Source organism: Mustela erminea, chromosome X (genome assembly GCF_009829155.1).
Source record: "Mustela erminea isolate mMusErm1 chromosome X, mMusErm1.Pri, whole genome shotgun sequence".
Lineage (NCBI taxonomy): Eukaryota > Metazoa > Chordata > Mammalia > Carnivora > Mustelidae > Mustela > Mustela erminea.
In genome coordinates this window covers 58,445,191-58,461,325 of record NC_045635.1, presented here as the reverse complement: position 1 = coordinate 58,461,325, position 16,135 = coordinate 58,445,191, and the positions used below count along the sequence as shown (strand labels likewise).

The following is a 16,135-nucleotide window of genomic DNA, read 5'->3' as shown; positions in this document are numbered from 1 at the left end:
TTAAGATTTCTGAACTTCTGGAGTGCCTGGGTGGCTCAGTCAGTTGGGCGTCCTTGATTTTGGCTCAGGTCATGATCTCGGGGTCATGGGATTGAGCCCTGCATTGAGCTATGCTCAGCAGGGAGTCTGCTTGGGATTCTCTCTCTCCATCTCCTACTGCCCCAGTCCCCTGCATGCTCTCTCAAAAAATAAAAATTAAGAAAAATTTAGAAAAAAAAAAAGATTTCTGAACTTCTGTTTAGAACTTTCAAGTCAGAAGAATGATACTTAGGGGATGCCTGGGTGGCTCAGTCAGTTGAGCAGCTGTCTTCGGCTCAGGTCATGATCTCTGGGTCCTGGGATCGAGTCCCGCACCAGTCTCTGCTAAGCGAAGAGCCTGCTTCTCCCTCTCCCTTCCAACCCCCACTCACGTGCTCTCTCTCTCAAATAAAGAAAGAAAATCTTAAAAAAAAGAATGATACTTACATCATAAGGTATAATACTACTTCACAGGGAGGGGTTGAATTAGAAAATGTATCTAACGTGTCTAGTGAACTATATGGGTTCAAAAAAATTGCTACGTTTTCTCACTTCCCTATCATCACAAAGCCTTTGAAAAACAAGCATTTGAATCACTGGATTGATAGGTTCTATTTTGATTCCAGGCCTAAATTTTTATAAATTACAATGCTTTAGAGACAGTCACATTACCTGAGCTCCATTTCAGTTTCCAGGCTTTCTATCTGCTTTGTAATGGAATCCTCTGACTCAGAAACTTGACCACGTAGTTCAGCAAGTGAGAATGTGCGCCTCTGTAAAGAACAGTGGGAATGAGGGTGAGGTGCTCAAAGGAAAGTAATCTTCCAAAGTTGCGAGGGTTCCTGGGGAGGGCCGAGTCTGGTTATTGGTAATGTATCTCCTTCCAAAAGGGCACTCACCCGGAGTTTAGGAGGTGGATTCTCCCCAGATTCCTTTTTTTCTTTGAGTTGAGCCACATCCTGAGCCAGGATCTTCCTATCTTCAAGAAGGTCATTCAGATGGCGTTTGGCTTCCTCAGTACTGACCATAACCTCAATTTCATTTGCAAGCCAATTCTAGAAGAGAGATTGGTGATGTTGGGTTAGGGATAAGGGATCTCTGGCCCATGGGCTAGATTCAGCTCCAGGCTTAATTTCACTCAGAACAGAGCCCACATAAGTAGAAGTGAGATTTCCATTCATGCCTACACTCACCCAAAATTGTAATAGCTCTCCAAGAGCTTTTAACAGCAATATCCCAAAAGGTCATAAGAAAGAGACTTTCTGCAGAAAATCTTTCTCTACATATCCTAGCATTTCTAAAGACTATCTTTGCCTTCTCCATTTTCTCCTTAACTTGTCCTTAACTAGTCATGATAAGGAATTGAAATACATTTTTAAATTTTTTTAAAGATTTTATTTATTTATTTGACAGAGAGATCACAAGTAGGCAGAGAGACAGGCAGAGAGAGAGGGGAAGCAGGCTCCCTGCTGAGCAGAGAGCCCGATGCAGGGCTCAATCCCAGGACCCTGAGATCACAACCCGAGCCAAAGGCGGAGGCTCAACCCATTGAGCCACCTAGGTGCCCCTGAAATACATTTTGATTATCTGTTCTATTTACTACACAGATACCCATTCTTTTTAAACTTTTTTTTACTTGAGTATAGTTGACACATAATGTTACACAAGTGTTCTGGGTACAACATAGTGATTCAAGATCTCTGTATGTTATGCTTTGTTCACCACAAGTGTAGCTACCATCTGTCACCATAAAACACTATTACAATATCATTGACTATATTGATGCTATTCTTTTTATTTCTCTGACTTCATTCCATAACTAGAAGCCTGTACCTCCCACTCCCCTCCACCCATTTTTCTATGCCTCTACTCCTCCTTTCCCTCTGGCAACCATTAGTTTGTTCTCTGTATTTATAAGTCTGACTGCTTTTTGTTTGTTCATTCATTTGTTTTTTAGATTCCACATATGAGTGAAATCATATGCTATTTGGCATTCTCAGTCTGATTTATTTCACTTAGCATAATACCCTAGAGGTATTAAGTCCATCCATGTTGTCACAAATGGCAAGATCTCATCCTTTTTTTATGGCTGTGTAACATTCCACTGTGTGTGTGTGTATCACATCTTCTTTACCCATTCATCTATCCATGGACACTTAGGTTGCTTCCTTATCTTGGCTACTGTAAATAATGCTGCAATACACATGGGGTGCAAATATCTTCAAATTAGTGTTTTTGTTTTCTTTGGATAAATACCCAGTAGCAGAATTACTGGATATATGGTATTTCTAGTTTTATTTTTTTGAGGAGCCCCCATACTGTTTTCCACAGTGGATATACCAATTTACATTCCTACCAACAAGACATGAGGGTTTCTTTTTCTTCACATCCTTGCCCACACTTGTTATTTTTGTCTTTCTGTTTTTAGCCATTTTGACAGGTATAAGGTGATATCTCATTGTGGTTTGATCTGCATTTCCCTGGTGAGTAGTGATGTTAAGCAATTTTTCATGTGTCTGTTGGCCATTTGTATGTCTTCTTTGGGAAAATGTCTGTTTAGGTCCTCTGCCTATTTTTAAATTTGATTGCTTTTCTGTTGTTGAGCTGTACAAGTTCTTTATATATCTTGGATAATAACCCTTCATTGGATATATCATTTGCAAATATCTTCTCCCATTCAGTAGGTTGCCTTCTTGCTTTGTTGATGGTTTCCTTCACTGTGCTAAAGCTTTTTATTTTGATGTACTACCTACCTACCAATTTATGCTTTTGTTTCTCTTGCCTTAGGAGACATAATTAGATATGCATTCTTAATCTTTAAAGTCGATGAATGAAATTTTTTAAGCAAACAAAACTAAATTTAGTTTATAAAAGTAACCATCTCTGAGAACATTTTCACTTTTGATGGAGGCATACCATGCTTAAAAGTAATTAAAAGAAGAGTGGATGATATCGAAGAGATTACTGCCTATGTTCTCCTCTAGGAGTCTGATGGATTCCTGTCTCACGTTGAGGTCTTTTATCCATTTTGAGTTGATCTTTGTGTACGGTGTAAGAGAATGGTCGAGTTTCATTCTTCTACATATAGCTGTCCAGTTTTCCCAGCACCATTTATTGAAGAGACTGACTTTTTACCACTGTATATTTTTTCCTGTTTTGTCGAAGATTATTTGCCCATAGAGTTGAGGGTCCATATCTGGGCTCTCTACTCTGTTCCACTGGTCTGTGTGTCTGTTTTTATGCCAGTACCATGCTGTCTTGGTGATCACAGCTTTGTAGTAAAGCTTGAAATCAGGTAACGTGATGCCCCCAGCTTTATTTTTGTTTTTCCACATTTCCTTAGCGATTCGGGGTCTCTTCTGATTCCATACAAATTTTTGGATTATTTGCTCCAGCTCTTTGAAGAATACCGGTGGAATTTTGATCGGAATGGCATTAAAAGTATAGATTGCTCTAGGCAGTATAGACATTTTAACAATGTTTATTCTTCCGATCCAAGAGCATGGAATGGTTTTCCATCTTTTTGTGTCTTCTTCAATTTCTTTCATGAGTGTTCTGTAATTCCTCGAGTACAGATCCTTTACCTCTTTGGTTAGGTTTATTCCCAGGTATCTTATGGTTCTTGGTGCTATAGTAAATGGAATCGATTCTCTAATTTCCCTTTCTGTATTTTCATTGTTAGTGTATAAGAAAGCCACTGATTTCTGCACATTAACTTTGTATCCTGCCACGTTGCTGAATTGCTGTATGAGTTCTAGTAGTTTGGGGGTGGAGTCTTTTGGGTTTTCCATATAAAGAATCATGTCATCTGCGAAGAGAGAGAGTTTGACTTTGATATCAGCCACAGCAACTTCTTTCAAGATATGTCTCCAAAGGCAAAGGAAACAAAAGCGAAAATAAACTTTTGAGACTTCATCAAAATCAAAAGCTTCTGCACAGCAAAGGAAACAGTCAAAAAAACAAAGAGGCAACCCACGGAATGGGAGAAGATATTTGCAAATGACAGTACAGACAAAAGGTTGATATCCGGGATCTGTAATGAACTCCTCAAACTCAACACACACGAAACAGGCAACCATATCAAAAAATGGGAAGAAGATATGAACAGACACTTCTCCAATCAAGACATACAAATGGCTATCAGACACATGAAAAAATGTTCATCATCACTAGCCCTCAGGGAGATTCAAATTAAAACCACATTGAGATATCACCTTACACCAGTTAGAATGGCCAAAATTAACAAAACAGTAAACAACATGTGCTGGAGAGGATGTGGAGAAAGGGGAACCCTCTTACACTGTTGGTGGGAATGCAAGTTGGTGCAGCCTCTTTGGAGAACAGTGTGGAGATTCCTCAAGAAATTAAAAATAGAACTTCCCTATGACCCTGCCATTGCACTCCTGGGTATTTACCCCAAAGATACAGATGTAGTGAAAAGAAGGGCCATCCGTACCCCAATGTTTATAGCAGCAATGGCCATGGTCGCCAAACTATGGAAAGAACCAAGATGCCCTTCAACGGACGAATGGATAAGGAAGATGTGGTCCATATACACTATGGAGTATTATGCCTCCATCAGAAAGGACGAATACCCAGCTTTTGTAGCAACATGGACGGGACTGGAAGAGATTATGCTGAGTGAAATAAGTCAAGCAGAGAGAGTCAATTATCATATGGTTTCACTTATTTGTGGAGCATAACAAATAGCATGGAGGACAAGGGGTGTTAGAGAAGAGAAGGGAGTTGGGGTAAATTGGAAAAGGAGGTGAATCATGAGAGACTATGGACTCTGAAAAACAATCTGAGGGGTTTGAAGTGGCGGCGGGGTGGGAGGTTGGGGTACCAGGTGGTCGGTATTATAGAGGGCACGGATTGCATGGAGCACTGGGTGTGGTGAAAAAATAATGAATACTGTTTTTCTGAAAATAAATAAATTAATTAAAAAAACAAAAACAAATAAACAAAAAGAAGGGTGGAGTGAGTGGATATATTAATGTCAGATAATGTAAAATTCAAATCAAAGAATATTACTGAGGATAAAAAAGATTATTTCATAATGGTAAAGGAGTCAAGTATTCAAAGGAACTTAATCCTTAATGTTTATATTTCTAATTTAAGCATCAAAACCATACATGAGCCAACAAAGGAGATAATATGAAATCATAAAAATACTCAGTTGATCCAAAAGAAGCCAGAAAACAAACAAAATAAAGGGAATGATGAAAAGATGGGACAAATAGAAAATAGCAAGATAATAGAGACAAGCCTACCCATATCAATAATTATATTAAAAGCAAATGATCTAAACACCCCAATTAAAATGCAGATTGTCAGATTAGATTATAAAATTTAGACCCAACTATATACTGCCTACAAGAAACAAACTTTATTTTTTTTTAAAGTTAATTTATGTAAGTTAAATAATCTCTACACTCAATATGGGGCTCAAACTCATGACCCTTAAATTAAGAGTTGCATGCTCTTCAGGGAACCTGGGTGGCTCAGTCGGCTGAGCATCTCCCTTTGGCTCAGGAGTCATGATCTCGGGGTCCTGGAACTGAGCCCTGGATAGGGCTCCCTGCTCAGTCGGGAATCCCTTTCTCCCTCTGCCCTTCCTTCTCACTTGTGCTCTCTCTCAAATAAATAGATAAACGAGAATCTTTAAAAAGAAAAAAAAAAGAGTTGCATGCTCTGTTGACTGAGCCAGCAAATACCCTGGAAATACACTTTAAAAACAAAGGCACAAATAGCTTAAAACCAAAGGGATTAAGAAATACATACCATTCTAGGGGCTCCTGGGTGGCTCAGTTGGTTAAGTGTCTGCCTTCAGCTCAGGTCATGATCCCAGGGTACTGGGATGAAGCCCAAGATTGGACACCCTGCTCAGTGGGGAGTCTGCTTCTCCCTCTCTCTCACAAGCAGGGGGATCAGGAGAGGTATGTATGTATGTGTGTGTGTGTGTATTATACATATATATATACACACACATTTCTAGCATTAGTTTAAAAAAAGCTGGAGGGACTATATTATTAGCAGAAAAAGTAGATTTCAGGACAAAGAATTTTACCAGGAATAAAAAAGGTCATTTCATGATAATGAAAAGCTCAATTAATCCCAATTATTTACATCACTAATAACAAAGCTTCAAAATACATGAAGCAAAAATAGAACTACAAGGAGAAAAAGACAAATCCATAATTTCAGTTGGAGATTTGAATACCCATATCTCAATAAATGATAGAATAAGTAGGCAGAGAATCAGCAAGGATACAGTAGAAATGAACAGCACAATCAAATAGAAAAGATTGACATTTATAGAACACTTTCTCTAACAAGAGCAGAATACGTATTCTTCTCAAGTACACATAGAATATTTGCCAAGACTGACCATACTCTAAGCCTCATTAAATTTGAAAGGATTCAAGTCACACAATGTTCTCTAACCACAATAAAATTAAATTAGAAATCAACTAGGTGGGCACCTGGGTGGCTCAGTGGGTTAAGCCGCTGCCTTCGGCTCAGGTCATGATCTCAGGGTCCTGGGATTGAGTCCCGCATCGGGCTCTCTGTTCGGCAGGGAGCCTGCTTCCTCCTCTCTCTCTCTCTCTCTGCCTGCCTCTCTGCCTACTTGTGATTTCTCTCTGTCAAATAAATAAATAAAATCTTTAAAAAAAAAAAAAAGAAATCAACTAGGTTTTTTTTTTTTTAAAGATTTTATTTATTTGACAGAGAGAGAGATCATAAGTAGGCAGAGAGGCAGGCAGAGAGAAAGAGAGAGAGAGAGGAGGAAGCAGGCTCCCTGCTGAGCAGAGAGCCCGATGCGGAACTCGATCCCAGGACCCTGAGATCATGACCTGAGCCAAAGGCAGCGGCTTAACCCACTGAGCCACCCAGGCGCCCTAGAAATCATAACACAAAGATATCTATAAAAATACTCCAATATTTGGAAACTAAATAACCCACTTGTAAATAACCCATGGGTCAAAGAAGAAATCAATAGGGAAATTAGAATATATTTTGAATTGAATGAAAATGAAAACATAAGTATCAAAATTTGTGGGATGTCATTAAAGGATTACTTAAGAGGAAATTTATGGCACTGAATTCCTATATTAGAAAAGAAGAAGGGGCACCTGAGTGGCTCAGTTGGTTAAGTGTCCAACTCTTGATTTCAGCTCAGGTCATGATTTCAGGGTTGTGAGACTGAGTCCCTTGTCAGGCTCTGTGCTGGGCATGGAGCCTGCTTGGGATTCTCTTCCTCCTACTCCCTCTGCCCCTCGCCCCCCAAAAAACCCATTGAAATCAATGACCTCAGATTCTACTTTAAGAAACTAAAAAATATAAGCCAATTAAATCCAAACCAGAAGTAAGGAAATAATAAAGATTACATTAGAAACTAGTGAGTTGGGGTTTTGGGAACATTTAAAAAATTTTGGTAAAATATACATGACATAAAATTTACCATTTTAACCATTAGTAAGAATGAGCTGGTTCTCTGATAAATCTCTAGCCAAATTGATCATGAAAGAGGAAAAAGGTACAAAACATCCAATAACAGGAATGAGATAGATATTACCACAGCTTTTAGACTTTAGAAGGATAATAAGGGAATAGTATGAATAACTTTATTTGACAACTTAGATGAAGCAGACAAGTTCACTGAAACACACAAATTACCAAAGCTTACTTAAGAAGAAGTACATAATCTGAGCAATCCTACAGTTATTAAAAAAAAAAAAACCCTGAATTTTAGTTAATTTCCACCTACTCCCCAAAGAAAATCTAACAAAAAACCCCCCTTCAGGCCCAGATGATTTAACTTGGAAAATTTTACCCAACTTTTTTTTTTTAAAGATTTTATTTATTTATTTGACAGAGAGAGATCACAAGTAGGTAGAGAGGCAGGCAGAGAGAGAGAGGAGGAAGCAGGCTCTCCACCAAGGAGAGAGCCCGATGCAGGGCTCGATCCCAGAACCCTGGGATCATGACCTGAGCCGAAGGCAGAGGCTTTAACCCTCTGAGCCACCCAGGCGCCCCAATTTTACCCAACTTTTAAAGAAGAAACAATATTAATTCTATACAAACTCTTCCAGACAATTGAAAAAGGAGTATTTCCCAACTCATTCAAAGAGGCCAACATTACTTAGATACCTAAAACAGATGAAGACATTATAAGAAAACAACAGAAATGAACAGAGATGCAAAAATTTTACATAAAATTTTTATTTTAGAAAAATTTTAGTTTTTATATGCTGCTGTGTTTGATAATACATAAAAGGATGATGTATTACAACCAAGTGGAGTTTATCCAAGGAACGTAAGGCTGGTTTCATAATTGAATATCACAACATTCAGAATAAAACCTTACAACAAACTAAGAATACATAAGAACTTCCTCAGTCTGTGGGGCACCTGGGTGGCTCAGATAGTTAAGTATCTGACTTTCAGCTTGGGTCTTGGGGTCCTGGGATCAAGCCCTGCAATGGGTCTGTGTTGCTCAGCAACTCTGCTCCTCCCCCATCCCCTGACTTGTGTTCTCTCAAGTAAAATAAGATCTTAAAAAAAAGGACTTCCTCAATCTGATAATGGATATCTATGAAAACCCTACAGCTAATATCATACTTCATGGTGAAAGACTAAATCCTTTGCCCAATATCACGAAAAACAGAATGTTGTCTACTGTCACCACTCCTATTCAACATTATCTTGATGGTCCAAGCTGAGGTAATAGACAAGTAAGATAAATAAAAGATATACAGATTAGAAAGGAAGAAATATATTTGTATTTACAGATGGCATGACTGTAGAAAATCCCAAAGAACCTACAAAACAGTTGCTAGACTAATAAAGCCAAAAGATGGAAATTAATATACAAAAACCAATTGTATTTCTATAAACCAGCAATGAACAACTGGATAAACAATTGGGCAGTTTTTTTTTAAAAGATTTTATTTATTTATTTGACAGAGAGAAATCACAAGTAGATGGAGAGGCAGGCAGAGAGAGAGAGAGAGAGAGAGAGAGAGGGAAGCAGGCTCCCTGCTGAGCAGAGAGCCCGATGCAGGACTCGATCCCAGGACCCTGAGATCATGACCTGAGCCGAAGGCAGCGGCTTAACCCACTGAGCCACCCAGGCACCCGAATTTGGCAGTTGTTTTATAAAGTTAAACATAAACTTACCATATGACCTAGCAATTCTACTCCTAGGCATTTACCCAAGTGAAATGTCTACCTATGTTTACACAGAAATGTTTTATAGCAGCTTTATTCACAATCACCAAAAACTGGGAAAAAACCTCCAAGATATCCTTTAATCGGTGAATAGATAAACTTTGGGACATCCATACAATGGAATACAACTCAGAAAAAAAAAAGGCAAAAACTACTGATCCATGCAACAACATAAATGAGTCTCTGAAGCATTATGCTAAGTGAAAGAAGTCATGCTGTATTTTTTTTAATATGTTTCTATTTATATGACACTGATGCAAAGGGAAAACAATCATGACAGAATACAAATGAGTGTTTGCTAATGGCTAGGGTTGTGGGAGGAGTTAACCATAGGTATAGAGGAATTAGCGAGGACAATAAAACTATCCCACACCTTGCTTGTGATGCTGGTTATACAACTGTATGTGTTGTCAAAGCTCTCAGAATTGTACACTACAAAAGGTAAATCTTATAGTATGTCAGATATGCCTTAATAAAGTTGAAAAAAATCAATGTCATTTGCCATACTAACAGAGTAAAAACAAACCATAAGATCATCTCAATAGGATTCAGAAAAAAACTTTGGAAAAAACCCCAGCATCCGTTCATGATAAAAACTTACAGCAAACTAGGGAGAGACAGGAACTTCTTCAAACTGATAAAAGACATACACTAAAACCTATATCAAGTATCATACTTAATGGTGAAGGATTGAAATGTTTTCTCTCTAAGATTGGAAACAAAGCAAGGATGTCTCTTCACCTACTCAATTAAATATTTTACTGGTGGTTCTAGCAAGTGCAATAAGACAAGATCATATTAAAAAAAGAGGCATACAAAGCTGGTAAGTAAATAAAATGGTCTCTATTTGCAGATGATATGATTGTCTATGTAGCCTCTATAAAAGAGCTATTAAACATGGTGCCTGGGTGGCTCAGTTTGTTAAGTGACTGCCTTCAGCTCAGGTAACGATCCTGGAGTCCCAGAATCGAGTCCCACATCAGGCTCCCTACTCAATGGGGAGTCTACTTCTCCCTCTGACCCTCCCCCTCACATCCTCTTTCAAATAAATAAATAATATCTTTTTTTTTTTTTTTTAAAAAGCTATAAAGACTGGGTGGTTCAGTTGGTTAAGTATCTGCCTTCAGCTCAGGTCATGATCCCAGGGTCATGGGACTGGGCCCCCTCTCGGGTTCCTTGCTCAGTGGGGAGCTTGTTTCTCCCACTCCCTCTCCCTCTGTCTGCCGTGCCCCTTCCTTGTGCTCTCTCTCTCTCTCTCTCTCTCTCTCTCTGTGTCAAATAAATAAATAAAATCTTTAAAAAAATAAAAAGAAGGGGTGCCTGGCTGGCTCAGCTGTTGGGCATCTGCTTTCGGCTCAGGTCATGATCCCAGGGTCCTAGTTCAAGCCCCACATCAGGCTCCCTGCTTGGTGGGAAGGCTGCTTCTCCCACTCCCCCTGCTTGTGTTCCCTCTCTTGCTGTATCTCTCTCTGTCAAATAAATAAAATTTTTATAAAAAAATAAAAGAGCTATAAGAACCAATGAATACGTCCAGACAATTGGAAATTGAAATAAAAAAAATTTCTGCTGTCAGGGCGCCTGGGTGGCTCAGTGGGTTAAAACCTCTGCCTTCGGCTCAGGTAATTATCCCAGGTCCTGGGATTGAGCCCCGCATCAGGCTCTCTGCTCAGCAAGGCGCCTGCTTCCTTCTCTCTCTCTCTCTCTGCCTGCCTCTCTGCCTACTTGTGATCTCTGTTTGTCAAATAATAAAAAAAAACTTAAAAAAAATTTCTGCTATCATAAAAATATGAAATATTTAAGAATATATTTGACAAAATATGTGTAACACCGGTATACTGAAAACTAAGACACTACTGAGAGAAATTAAAGATTTAAAAAAATGGAGAGATGCATGTGTTCATGAATCAAAAGACTCAATATTGTTAAGATATAAATTCTCCTACAGATTCTATGTAATCCTAATCAAACTCCCAGTAGAGTTTTTATGGAAATCAACAAGCTGATTCTAAAATTTATATGAAAATACACAGCACCTAGTTTTCCCAAGATAACTTTGAAAGAGTATAACAACTTTGGGGGCTTATACTACCTGATTTCAGAACTTATTATAAAGCTAGTGTGATTAAACATGTTGGTATTAGCATAAAGATAGACACATAGATCAATGGGATAGAATCTAGAAATTGACTTATGGACAATTGATTTTGACAAAGGTGTCAAGTCAAAATGAATCATAAACTTAAATGTAAAGCTTAAAACTGTATAAGATAAAAAGCTTTCGCACCACAAAGGAAACAGTCAACAAAACTAAGAGGCAACTCACGGAATGGGAGAAGATATATGCAAATGATGTTATAGATAAAGGACTGGTATCCAAGATCTATAAAGAATGTCTCAAGCCCAACACCCAAAAAACAAATAATCCAGTCAATAAATGGGCAAAAGATATGAACAGACACTTCTCCAAAGAAGACATACAAATGGCTAATAGACACATGAAAAAATATTCAACATCACTAGCCATCAGGTAAATACAAATCAAAAGCACAATGAGATACCATCTTACACCAGTTAGAATTGCCAAAATTAATAATACAGGAAACAACAAGTGTTGGCGGGGATGTGGAGAAAGGGGAACGCTCTTATGCTGTTGGTGGGAATTCAAGCTGGTTATAGCCACTCTGGAAAACAGTATGGACATTCCTCAAGACGTTAAAAATAGAGCTACCTTATGACCCAGCAATTACACTTATAGGTATTTACTCCAAAGATACAGACATAGTGAAAAGAAGGGGCACATGCACCCCAATGTTCATAGCAGCAATGTCCACAATAGCCAAATTGTGGAAGGAGCCAAGATGCCCTTCAACAGATGAATGGGGTAAGGAAGATGTGATTCTTATATACAATGGAATATTACTCAGCCATCAGAAAGGATGAATACCCACCATTTGCATCGACATGGATGGAACTAGAGGGGATTATGCTAAGTGAAGTAAGTCAAGCAGAGAAAGACAATTATATCGTTTCACTCATATGTGGAACACAAGGAATAGCACAGAGGACCACAGAGGGGAAGGGAAGGAAAACTGAATGGGAAGAAATCACAGAGAGAGGCAAACCATGATAGACTCTGGACACCAGGAACCAAACTGAGGGTTACAAAAGAGAGATGGGTTGGGGGATGGGGTAACTGGGTGATGGGAATTAAGGAGGGTATGTGTGGTGATGAGCACTGGGTATTACACAAAACTAATGAATTGTTGAACACTAAATCAAAAACTAATGATGTACTGTATGTTGGCTAATTGAACATAATAAAAAATAAAAATAAAATAAATTGAATTAAATTCAAACTTAAAAAAATTCTAGAAGAAAATTTAGGGGGAAACCTTAGTGATCTTGGGTTTGGCAATAATTTTTTAAACAGGTCATAAAACCCATTAAGCATAAAGGAAAAAAATGTCAATGAAAAGGATGGCATCAAAATTAAAAAGGCCTGCCCTTCAAAAGACACTGTTAAAAAGGGGAAAGGCAAGCTATATAGCCCAGGAGAAATTTACAAAACATAAAAGTCCTTTGTTAGATATATCTAGAATATATAAAGAATTCTAACTGAATGTAATAACAAAAAAAAAGACAACCCAATTAAAAAATGGGGAAGATGGGGTGCCTGGGAGGCTCAATCAGTTAAGCATCTGTCTTTGGCTCAGGTGGTGATTTTGGGGTGCCACATGTTGGGCTCCCTACTCAGCAGGGAGCCTGCTTCCCTCTCCTGCCTGCCTCTCTGCCTGCTTGTGATCTCTGTCAAATGAATAAATAAAATCCTTTTTATCAGCATTTTCTAATTTTATTATTTAAAGCTTTTCTTGCATTTCCAGATTATTTTGCACTGAGTATACATTTATTTAGAAAACATTAATAAAGCTATTTCTAAGCAGAGTAATACAGCCATTAAATTAACATATTCCCAGGTGTCCCTTCAAGTTCTGACCTCCTTTTTTAAAATTTTTGAATAAATAAAATCTTAAAAAAAAATGGAAACAGCACAAAATGTCCATCAGCAGGTGAATAGATAAATAAATTGTGGGACAGCCATCAGCAGGCTGCCATTTAGCAACAAAAAGGAAAGAAGTATTGAGACACACAACCACAGTGATAAATCTTGATATAATACTGTTGAATGAAAGTCAGAAAAAGAAAATATGTATGATTCAATTTTTACACAATTCTAGAAAATAAAAACTAATTTACAGTGACAGAAAGATTAATTGTTGCCTAGAGATGGGGAAGGAGAGGGATGGACTGGGGAGGGGAGAAGGGATTACAAAGTGGTAACTAGTAAGTTTTGGTCATGACAGACATAGACATTGTCTTGATTGTGGTGCTGATTTCATGGGTGCATGTGTCAAAGCCTATTAAATTGTACACTTTAAATATGTTTATTGTAGGTCAATTGTACCTCAGTAAAACTGTTAAAAAATTAACTGAACCTCAGTAGAAGCAGGGATGAAAAGGGTTCTCTACTCTTGGTCTTTAACATCTGTTCAAAGATATTCAAAGGTATCATCAGGAAATCAGGCTTTCGGGTATGACTTCAGATTTTGAAGTGTTTAATTCTAAACCAAAATAAAGCGATTTTCCTTGTTTTCCCTATCCCTGATGTAGGTAAGAAAAGTGGCAGCATAAGCTGCCCATACCTTCACTCGAGCTGCAGTGCCTTCCATTCCACGGCTCTGAGTCTCCTTCCGCTTATCTGCAACCTCCTGCTGTTTTTGGAGAGCATCCTTGAGACGCTTGTTGGCAGCTGCCGCCTAAATAAAAATGGCTCATGGTAATGTCGAATTGAAGAGTGAAAAAAAATTTAATTTCCATTTTTCTTTCTTAGTAAAGAAAAATGAAAAAATTCTATGGGTCTGAATTCCTATAGGAATCAACTTTTAAGTCTCCATGTACATAATACTGGTGAACAGTTACTGCTTGAGAGCCTAGGAGAGGTACATATTTCAAAGAAGTACTGTGGACTGAAAGTGTCTGGCAATGTCACTTCTCAATATTACTCTGCATTTTTTTTTTTTTTTTGGAAAGAAGCAAGCCCAATTGGAAAAAAAAAATCCTTATTTGAATAATACCATTTTCTTCAGATTTTTTCTGCTCACAGTTCATGACATATACACAGGGATTAAGACTAAGGAATTGCTGGCCAAGATTGGTATCACTGGTTTCTCAGGACACTGGCTCAATTAAGGGATATTACTTTATCAGCACCTAAGCCTGAAGGTGACCTAGTAGATTGGATTTTCTTACCTCCTTGGTTTTATGTCTGAGTAAATTAGATTTTTCTGGAAGTTTCTTGACTTAGTAGATTGGATTTTCTTACCTCCTCAGTTTTACGTCTGAGCACATTAGACTGTTTCTGGAAGTTTCTTTCAAGTTTGAGCAGTTCATATTGCCTCTTACGGTCCTGAGAAGAAAAAAGTCAGGCTTTTAATTGCAATTAAGCTAGCTAACATAAAACCTTATAACATAACTAAAGAGCCTTTCAATGTAATAGTCATTATGAAAAACATTATGGAGGTCCCTCAAAAAATAAAAATAGAACTACCATATAATCTAGCAATCCAACTACTAGGTATATATTCAAAGGAAATGAAATATGAAATCAGTATCTTGAAGAGGTATCTGCATTCTCATATTCATTGCAGCATTATTCATAGTAACCAAGATACGGAAACAACATAAGTGTTGACAGATGAATGGATAAAGAAAATGAGGTATATGTACATGACGGAATATTATTCAGCCACCAACAAAAAGGAAATTCTGGGGCGCCTGGGTGGCTCAGTTGGTTGAGCAACTGCCTTCGGCTCAGGTCGTGGTCCTAGAGTCCTGGGATTGAGTCCCGCATCGGGCTCCCAGCTCCATGGGGAGTCTGCTTCTCCCTCTGACCTTCTCGCCTCTCATGTTCTCTCTCACTGTCTCTCTCTCAAATAAATAAATAAAATCTTTAAAAAAAAAAAAAGGAAATTCTGCCATCTGCAACAACATGGATGAACCCAAAGGTCATAATGGCTAACTGACATAAACCAAACTATGAAAGACAAATACTGTATGATCTCACTTATATGTGTAATCTAAAAAAGTCAAACTCATAGAACCAGAGTATTAGTGGTTACCAGGAACTGGGGGTGGGGAAAGCAGGGAAAAGTTGGTCAAAGGGTGCAAACTTTCAGTGATAAAATGAGTAAGTTCTGTGGATCTATATATAATAGTGACTATAGTTAGTAATGCTGGATTGTATGCTTGAAATCTGCTAAGGAGTATATCTTAAGTGTTCTCTCCACACTGAAAAAAAATAGGTAACTATGTGAGGTGATGGATGTATTACCAACAGGAAATGTGACATCTCCAAACTTACTCTTCTCTTTCAGGATTGTTATGACTATTCTGGATCACTTTCCTTTCCATATGAATTTTAGGACCAGCATGTGAATTTCTGCAAATAAGCCAGTAGGAATTTTGACTGAGATTGTACTAAATCTGTAGCTCAATCTGGAGAGTATTCCATGTTTTCTCTTAGGAGGGGGAGATACTCCATCTTAAGATTATTAAGTCTTCCCAGCCATGAACATGGGCCATCCTTCTATTTACTTATTTAATTCAATGATGTTTTATAGAATTTAGTGTATAAGTTTTACATTTGTAAGTTTATTCCTAACCATTTTATTCTTACTGATGCTATTGTAAATGGAATTGTTTTCTTCATTTTCAAATTCATTTCTAGTGTATAGAAATACAACTGACTTTTGTACATTGAGCTTATATCCTCCAACCTTGCCGAATTCATATATTAGTTTTCCTAGTTTTTTAGTAGATTCTCTAG

The 16,135-nt window shown here is 37.9% G+C and overlaps 1 protein-coding gene across 6 annotated transcripts in view; it reads right to left on the bottom strand.

Moving 5' to 3' along the window:
- Nucleotides 1-16,135, bottom strand: part of KIF4A (kinesin family member 4A) — a 119,430-nt gene that overhangs the window by 21,076 nt on the left and 82,219 nt on the right. For all 6 annotated transcript variants that reach the window (XM_032330250.1, XM_032330251.1, XM_032330254.1 and 3 more), the window contains 4 exons: nt 14,633-14,716; nt 13,953-14,066; nt 918-1,073; nt 691-791 (listed from right to left, as the gene is read on the bottom strand). In XM_032330250.1, the coding sequence (XP_032186141.1) occupies nt 691-791; nt 918-1,073; nt 13,953-14,066; nt 14,633-14,716 (455 nt within the window). The remainder of the gene's footprint in view (nt 1-690; nt 792-917; nt 1,074-13,952; nt 14,067-14,632; nt 14,717-16,135) is intronic.